General features: G+C 37.5%; 2 protein-coding genes across 2 annotated transcripts; both read left to right on the forward strand.

Moving 5' to 3' along the window:
- The first annotated feature begins 735 nt into the window (after nucleotides 1-735).
- On the forward strand, nucleotides 736-2,456 carry LOC311502821 (odorant receptor 131-2-like). Its single transcript, XM_084565216.1, has one exon. It carries the CDS (start codon nucleotides 1,341-1,343, stop codon nucleotides 2,298-2,300), a length of 960 nt encoding a protein of 319 aa, XP_084421342.1. The 5' UTR covers nucleotides 736-1,340; the 3' UTR covers nucleotides 2,301-2,456.
- A 2,231-nt stretch (nucleotides 2,457-4,687) lies between these two features.
- On the forward strand, nucleotides 4,688-6,034 carry LOC311502194 (odorant receptor 131-2-like; the record flags this gene model as incomplete). The annotated part of the gene is made up of 1 exon (XM_084564320.1): nucleotides 4,688-6,034. The coding sequence occupies exon 1, from the start codon at nucleotides 5,075-5,077 to the stop codon at nucleotides 6,032-6,034; it is 960 nt and encodes a 319-aa protein (XP_084420446.1). The 5' UTR covers nucleotides 4,688-5,074.
- Nucleotides 6,035-9,066: the final 3,032 nt, after the last annotated feature.

The raw sequence follows: 9,066 nt of genomic DNA on the forward strand, positions 1-9,066 counted from the left end.
TAATAGCATCAATGCGTTTCTGATAAATGCTGATCAGTTATCTGGACAAAGCTCCTTTGACCGTGCCATCATACACTGGGTTGTGAAGATCCTGTCCTTGTTGTCTTTTGTCAATTCTTCTATGTATGCACAATGTATAGTGTTTAAGCCCCACGGTTATGTGATTAAAGGCTGAAGGGCCATGCTGTGTAATTGTTCATAATGTCACCAAGTGTCCCCATCACATGTCTCATAAAGCACCAAGAATAGTTTGCACCTATTTTACCACCAGTTTTCTTGTCTTAGCACGGCACAATACCAGTGTGTAATATGAACCACTGATTCTACAGACAGAAGGTTTAACAGTGGTGGTGGAAAATAAATGTTGTGTACTTTAGATATAGTGTTAAAATATTTAATTATTATGTTGTAGTAGTGGAAGTCCTGTTAATAATTTAGTGGTTAACCAAATTAATCGACAAAGCATATCAAAAGAATAACTAAATTTAATAGACCATCAAAAAATGATTAATTGATTGAAAAAAATAATTGTTTGTTGCAGTCCTAGTGTGAACCAGGGCTCGGTGTATAATTACTTAGTTTGATCTCTGAGAGGAAAGCATTCATTGGTGTGTGTTCCTCTGTAGCTGGTCATCACAGAGGAGGTAGGCCCAGAATTTGGCTTGAAAACCTTTGGCTGAGTGGACTTCATGTATTCAGTTTTTTTTTTTTTATGTGTGTGTTGAATCAAGTTGGTAGTATTGAACAATGATCTCCCACTACCACCTCCTTGAACTATTTACTCATTTCTGTCTGACTGACTTCAAATAACCAAAAATAACTACTAAAAGTCAGGCTTGATTGAAGCCTTATACCGACACAATCAGTTATAAAAATGCCTAATACCCATCAGTACATCCCTCGTTGAAAATTTTCAGGCTGCATCAGCAAAAGAGTTCATGACCATACATTGCAATTTTGCTATAAAATTATTTTGCAAAATTATTGAGAAAGAGTTTCTCTAAGATTATAAAATCGAACATTCAACAGAGATGGCACACTAACTAACAGGTTACGTCACTCTTTAGTGACTGGTTGCCATGTTTACATGTGATGTGGCGTGTATGCAGGATGTGAGGAGTTTATAAGTTGTATGTGAGGTTGCAAACACTGCAGATCAGCTTTAACCTGCTTCAACTATCTGCTTTGGTAAAATATATTTGCATGATTTTGTGTTTTTCTTGTGAAACAACAGTCGCTGTGTTTAAAAAATGTTGCATCTAAACTGCTGAAGGAATATTAACTGAAGTCATTGAGATTTTGTGTTTTTCATATTTCATCTGTCTTGAGTTTGTTCTGCGATGTTGAATACGTCTCAAAGCAACATCTCTGTTGAGCTGCAGTATCAGGGCTTATTGACAAGAATAATGACCGGGACTCTGACTACACTTCCATCCTGTGTCTTTCTCTATATTAACGGGACCATGTTATTTATTCTGAGAAGTAAACCTGTGTTTAGAGAGACCTGCCGCTTCATTCTGCTGTATAACCTTCTTTTTGCAGATACGGTCCACATGGTATTGGGCCAGTTACTTTACATTATCTCTTTATTTAGAATAATACTGACGTATCCTGTGTGTGGTCTTCTCATCATGCTTGGTAGTCTCACTGCTGTGATCTCTCCTCTGACTCTGGTGGTGATGTCTTTGGAGAGGTATGTAGCCGTGTGCTACCCGCTGAGACACGCTACCGTCATCACCATCAGAAACACAAGGGTAACCATTGTCCTCGTTTGGATATTTTGTTTGCTAAATATTCTCATTCGAGTTGTTTTGCTGTTAGAATTTCCTTTTGAAGAACTGGAGAGTCTGCAGATGACAGACTTTTGCTCGGACATAGCTTTGTTTCTTGGGTCGATGTCTGCTGATTATGACAAAGGTTTTAGTTTTTTTGTGTTTGTATCAGCTGCTCTGGCGATCACGTCGTCTTACGTCGGTGTTATAGTAGCAGCCAGGTCGGCCTCCACCAACAAAGCTTCAGCTCGTAAGGCTCGAAACACACTGATTTTGCATATGGTTCAGCTAGGCCTCAATCTATCATCGAAAATCTTCTACCCTTTATTCATACTTTTTTCCAAAACTTTAACAAGGATAGTTTTTGTGCGCATTTATAATGTTTTTTATGTGTGTTTTATCATGTTTCCCAGATGTCTGAGTACTCTCATTTATGGCATCAGAGATCAGACCATCAGACCTGTTGTCATGTACTATTTCTGTTGTCGGCTGAAAGTCTCAGTCAAACCAACCCAGGCTGAGAAGTGAAGCTTTGTGGGAGGCTTATATTGGTCAGAATATCTCGCTTTAATGATTGTTGGATTCATTTTACTTTCTCATAAAAAGTTGTTAAATTGCTCCCTGGTTGGTGGTCGACAGGACCTGCATCAAATTTGGTATCTGAACACATAGGCCTTCCTGTATATGTAATTATTTTGAATACAAAACTTTCTTGTTGGACAAGTCAATTAAATTATGATTGTCATACATGAGTGTAATATTTGTAAATAATAATCATTGGCACATCATAAGAACAGTGATACATCAGCCTTGTCAATCTTTACCGCATCTAAAACCAACCTTAGTCTAATATAATCGGATTTCCTGACACAATCATCTCACTCACATCATTAATCTTATTATATTTAGTCTAACTTGTAAGAATCGTTGTAATTTGCTGTGAAAAATTATGGAGGAAGCATTGTTCATTTGACATAAATGCAAATTATTTTGGAGTTAATAAAACATGAAATACAAAATCACAAATATTCACATGAGATATCCTGTATAGCTTATACTTCACGCTGATATTGTGCAGCATGAGCTAGAAACCTCTTGTCAGTTTTGTGCAGGAGCAATTTCAATAAATTATTATCCATACAAAACAAGGAGACATTTTTGTGGAAAGACATAAATTCTTTGTACAGTTATTGCAGTGCTATTGTGAATTGGACATCCCTAACTGTGGGCAAGGTTGTGTGGTGCCCTAATGTTGGTCATAAGAATTTTGAACATTGCTCTAAATTTGACTGGCAGGCAATGAAAAGATGTAAGAACTGGGGTGATGTGGACATGAGTAGTTTCTTTAAGTAATCTGTAGGTGCTGTAGGGTGGCCTGATGGAGACACGGTGTACCGGGAGTTGCAGTATAGATGAGATTGTGGATTAATAATTCAAGGTCAGCTGAGAACAGGAGATGTTTGATTTGGGCAATATTTCATAGCTGAAGGAAACAGAACTGAACAAATGTAGTACTCTAATGATCAATAGTCATGTTATGGTCAAAGATGATGCCTAGATTATTTATGGAAACTTCCTGTTGCCCTAATGACCGAAAAAGTTTTCATGGTTTCAAGGTTTTTATCATTTCAAAACATGAGGTACATAAAAGGGAATGAAGCTAAGTACTGAGGTCATAGTAGAAAAACAAGACAATAAATAATAAACCTCACAGAGACCAATAAAAACTAAATGAACTAAACAATCTCAATACAAGGACAAAAACAGCAGTGCAATTAGCAGAAGTGGTTATTATTTTAAAAATATATGAGTAACTATGCAGATATTGGCCATAAAATAGAGTGAAACAAAAAAGCCAGAACGTGAACATCAAAAACATATTCCATAAGGACTCTCACATTCTCTGGACGTCCTTGTTGTCTGTTGTCAATTGTTCAATGTGTGCACAATGTATAGCGGTTAAGCCCCACGGTTAAGACCATGTGACTTAAGGCTGAAGGGCCATGCTGTGTAATTGTTCATAATGTCACCAAGTGTGCCCATCACATGTCTCATGAAGCACCAAGAATAGTTTGCACCTATTTTTACCACCAGTAGAGTTTTCTTGTCTTAGCACAGCACAATACCAGTGTGTAATATGAACCACTGATTCAACAGACAGAAGGTTTAACAGTGGTGGTGGAAAATAAATGTTGTGTACTTAAGACATCATGTTAAAACCTGTAATTATTATGTTGTAGTAGTGGAAGTCCTGTTAATAATTTAGTGGATAACCAAGTTAATCGACATAGTACATCAAAAAAATACCAAAATTAATAGACCAATCAAAAAATGATTAATTGATTGAAAAAAATAATTGTGTGTTGCAGTCCTAGTGTGAACCAGGGCTCGGTGTATAATTACTTAGTTTGATCTCTGAGAGGAAAGCGTTCATTGGTGTGTGTTCTTCTGTAGCTGGTCATCACAGAGGTGGTAGGCCCAGAATTTGGCTTGAAAACCTTCGGCTGAGTGGACTCCATGTATTTAGTTTTTTTTTGTGTGTCGATCTCCCACTACCACCTCATTGAACTATTTACTCATTTCTCTCTGACTGACTTCATTTTCCAGAGTAAACTTCTTCCACTAACAGACATGTTTAGTTGTGTGATTTTGGATCCTCTTCTTTTTCTCTTTTCTTAGATTTTTGGTAGTTTTGATGATAGCCAACTGCTACTAAAACAAAGGCCGAAGACGTTTTGACACTAGAGGGAAGTGGTTTTGGTTTATGGAAGACATAAAACAAATAACTACTAAAAATCAGGCTTGGTTGAAGCCTTACACCGACCCAATCAGTTATAAAAATGCCTAATACCCATCAGTACATAGTTGAAAACTTTCAGGATGCATCAGCAAAAGAGTTCATGAACATACATTACAATTTTGCTATAAAATTATTTTGCAAAATTATTGAGAAAGAGTTTCTCTAAGATTATAAAATAGAACATTCAACAGAGATGGCACACTAACTAACAGGTTACGTCACTCTTTAGTGACTGGTTGCCATGTTTACATGTGATGTGTCGTGTATGCAGGATGTGAGGAGTTTATAAGTTGTATGTGAGGTTGCAAACACTGCAGATCAGCTTTAACCTGCTTCAACTATCTGCTTTGGTAAAATATATTTGCATGATTTTGTGTTTTTCTTGTGAAACAACAGTCGCTGTGTTTAAAAAATGTTGCATCTAAACTGCTGAAGGAATATTAACTGAAGTCATTGCGCTTTTGTGTTTTTCATATTTCATCTGTCTTGAGTTTGTTCTGCGATGTTGAATACGTCTCAAAGCAACATCTCTGTTGAGCTGCAGTATCAGGGCTTATTGACAAGAATAATGACCGGGACTCTGACTACACTTCCATCCTGTGTCTTTCTCTTTATTAACGGGACCATGTTATTTATTCTGAGGAGTAAACCTGTGTTTAGAGAGACCTGCCGCTTCATTCTGCTGTATAACCTTCTTTTTGCAGACACGGTCCACATGGCAGTGGGCCAGTTGCTTTACATTATCTCTTTATTTAGAATAATACTGACGTATCCTGTATGTGGTCTTCTTTCCATGCTCGCTAGTCTCACTTCTGTGATCTCTCCTCTGACTCTGGTGGTGATGTCTTTGGAGAGGTATGTAGCCGTGTGCTACCCGCTGAGACACGCTACCATCATCACCATCAGAAACACAGGGGTAACCATTGTCCTAGTTTGGATATTTTGTTTGCTAAATATTCTCATTCGAGTTGTTTTGCTGTTAGAATTTCCTTTTGAAGAACTGGAGAGTCTGCAGATGACAGACTTTTGCTCGGACATAGCTTTGTTTCTTGGGTCGATGTCTGCTGATTATGACAAAGGTTTTAGTTTTTTTGTGTTTGTATCAGCTGCTCTGGCGATCACGTCGTCTTACGTCGGTGTTATAGTAGCAGCCAGGTCGGCCTCCACCGATAAAGCTTCAGCTCGTAAGGCTCAAAACACACTGATTTTGCATATGGTTCAGCTCGGCCTCAATCTATCATCGAAAATCTTCTACCCTTTATTCATACTTTTTTCCAAAACTTTAACAAGGATAGTTTTTGTGCGCATTTATAATGTTTTTTATGTGTGTTTTATCATGTTTCCCAGATGTCTGAGTACTCTCATTTATGGCATCAGAGATCAGACCATCAGACCTGTTGTCATGTACTATTTCTGTTGTCGGCTGAAAGTCTCAGTCAAACCAACCCGGGCTGACAAGTGAAGCTTTGTGGGAGGCTTATATTGGTCAGAATATCTCGCTTTAATGATTGTTGGATTCATTTTACTTTCTCATAAAAAGCTGTTAAATTCCTCCCTGGTTGGTGGTCGACAGGACCTGCATCAAATTTGGTATCTGAACACATAGGCCTTCCTGTACATGTAATTATTTTGAATACAAAACTTTCTTGTTGGATAAGTCAATTAAATTATGATTGTCATACATGAGTGTAATATTTTTAAATAATAATCATTGGCACATCATAAGAACAGTGATACATCAGCCTTGTCAATCTTTACCGCATCTAAAACCAACCTTAGTTTATAATATAATTGGATTTCCTGACACAATCATCTCACTCACATCATTAATCTTATTATATTTAGTCTAACTTGTAAGAATCGTTGTAATTTGCTGTGAAAAATTACGGAGGAAACATTGTTCATTTGACATAAATGCAAATTATTTTGGAGTTAATAAAACATGAACTACAAAATCATAAATATTCACATGAGATATCCTGTATAGCTTATACTTCACGCTGATATTGTGCAGCATGAGCTAGAAACCTCTTGTCAGTTTTGTGCAATTTCAATAAATTATTATTCAAACAAAACAAAGAGTAATTTTTGTGGAAAGACATAATTTCTTTGTACAGTTAATGCAGTGCTATTGTGAATTGGACATCCCTAACTGTGGGCAAGGTTGTGTGGTGCCCTAATGTTGGTCATAAGAATTTTAAACATTGCTCTAAATTTGATTGTCAGGAAATGAAACTGTCTTTAGTGACTGGTTGCCATGTTTACATGTGATTTGTCGTGTATGCAGGATGTGAGGAGTTTACAAGTTATATGTGAGGTTGTAAACACTTCAGATCAGCTCTAACTTGTTAACTATCCACACTGGTAAAATATATTTGCATGATTTTTAGTTTTTCTTGTAAAGCAGCCGTGTGCTACCCATTGAGACACGCTACTATTATCACTTCAGAAACACAGTGCCACAGCGCCATTGTTGTAATCTGGTCGATTTCTTCCCTGAGCGCTATTATTCGAGTTGCTTTGCTGTTAGAATTTCCTTTTGACGAACTGGAGAGTCTCAGACATAGTTTTTGTTCCTCGGGTCCATGTATGCTGATTATCCGAATCAGAATCAGCTTTATTGGCCGAGTATGTGTGCACATACAGGGAATTTGACTCCGGTAACTTTTGCTCTCTTGTACAGAAACACATAGAACTTAAAGGGGAACTCCGGCGCAAAATGAACCTGGGGTTAATAACACATGTGTACCGAGTTCGACCGTTCTCTGGTATTTGTTTTCATGCATTTGTTTTGTTAGTCAAATGTGACCAGTTTTCTTGCAAATCGCTAATTAACGTATAACGCTAGCCTTCGGGGCACACGTACACATGAAAAGAAATCGCTATTTCCATACCACTAACAAGGCTCACAATATCACCACACTAGTAGCATAACTAGGGTCTCTACATGTAAACCGAAGCATTGAGAACTTTGCAAGTATACAGGTAGTTTATTAAAAAAGGAATACAGTACCGTTCGCGTCGGGCTCGTATATCCAGGCGGGCGCCATCTTGGGGAAACTGAACTGTCTGTTGCCGGAAGAAAGCACTGAGAGCATAGGAAAGAGAGTTTCCCCAAGATGGCGCCCGCCTGGATATACGAGCCCGACGCGAACGGTACTGTATTCCTTTTTTAATAAACTGCCTGTATACTTGCAAAGTTCTCAATGCTTCGGTTTACATGTAGAGACCCTAGTTATGCTACCGTGTAAGTGTGGTGATATTGTGAGCCTTGTTGGTGGTATAGAAATAGCGATTTCTTTTCATGTGTACGTGTGCCCCGAAGGCTAGCGTTATACGCTAAATAGCGGTTTGCAAGAAAACTGGTCACATTTGACTAACAAAACAAATGCATGAAAACAAATACTAGAGAACGGTCGAACTCGGTACACATGTGTTATTAACCCCAGGTTCATTTTGCGCCGGAGTTCCCCTTTAAATAAGTGTAAAAAATAAATCTCAATCTGTACACATAAAATAAAAGGATAAGAGCAGATATATACAACGACAGGAGTTTGTACAGTGAGTACAGTAATAATGACAGATCTTCAAGTATTTTTGTGTTAGTTTCAGCTGCTCTGGCGATCACGTCATCTTATGTTGGTGTTATAGTAGCAGCCAGGTCGGCCTCTACCGATAAAGCTTCAGCTCGTAAGGCTCGAAACACACTGATGCTGCATATGGTTCAGCTGGGCCTCAGTCTATCATCGAAAATCTTTTACCCTTTGTTCATACTTTTTTCAACTGTTTTTTGAACAGCTGTTTGTTGACTTGGGGAGAAGATCCATATTTTCTTCTTTATTTCTGACATTAGTTATTTTAGATTCAGACTAGAAATGAACCCTGGAAACGTCCATCCTCAGAGTAATGATAAGATAAGATAAGACTTTATTCATCATCCCTGTGGGGAAATTACGGATGTGTCACTGTGATAATGTCACTGCTGAGAAAGAAATATCTCTGATGATGAAGCAAACAAAGTCACTGGGAGTTACTGAGGAAATAATCAACACATGTTTTTTTATGGGTTGATTCTAGTTAAGATTTATTTCTTCATTAGTTAGTTAACAACTCCAAAGACAGAATATTAAAATGCTCTCATTACTAATGAACAGACATCACTAATTCAGGTGATCACTTCTAGTAGTGGTTGAATGAATGAGTTAAACTCTTCTATCACAGATCATCCCTGTTGAGTAGGGGGTCTTTAATGTGACCCAGGACTCATTGTGTCAATAACAATAACACGTCAAGGTATGGTTCTTGTTGCTTTTGTTTCACTTTTAATTTAAAACATAAATGTCTGGTTTGACTCCTCATACATATTGTTCTCAAACAAATTCCTCGGCTCTTTTATTTTTACATAATTTCTTTGTCAATAAATCAGATAAAAGGTCTGGAGTGAAGATGTTGTGAATATAGGATTTAAATTGTGATGATTTTGAACAGATTGAA

The sequence above is a fragment of the Chelon labrosus genome, assembly GCF_963514085.1.
Source record: "Chelon labrosus genome assembly, chromosome: 17".
Lineage (NCBI taxonomy): Eukaryota > Metazoa > Chordata > Actinopteri > Mugiliformes > Mugilidae > Chelon > Chelon labrosus.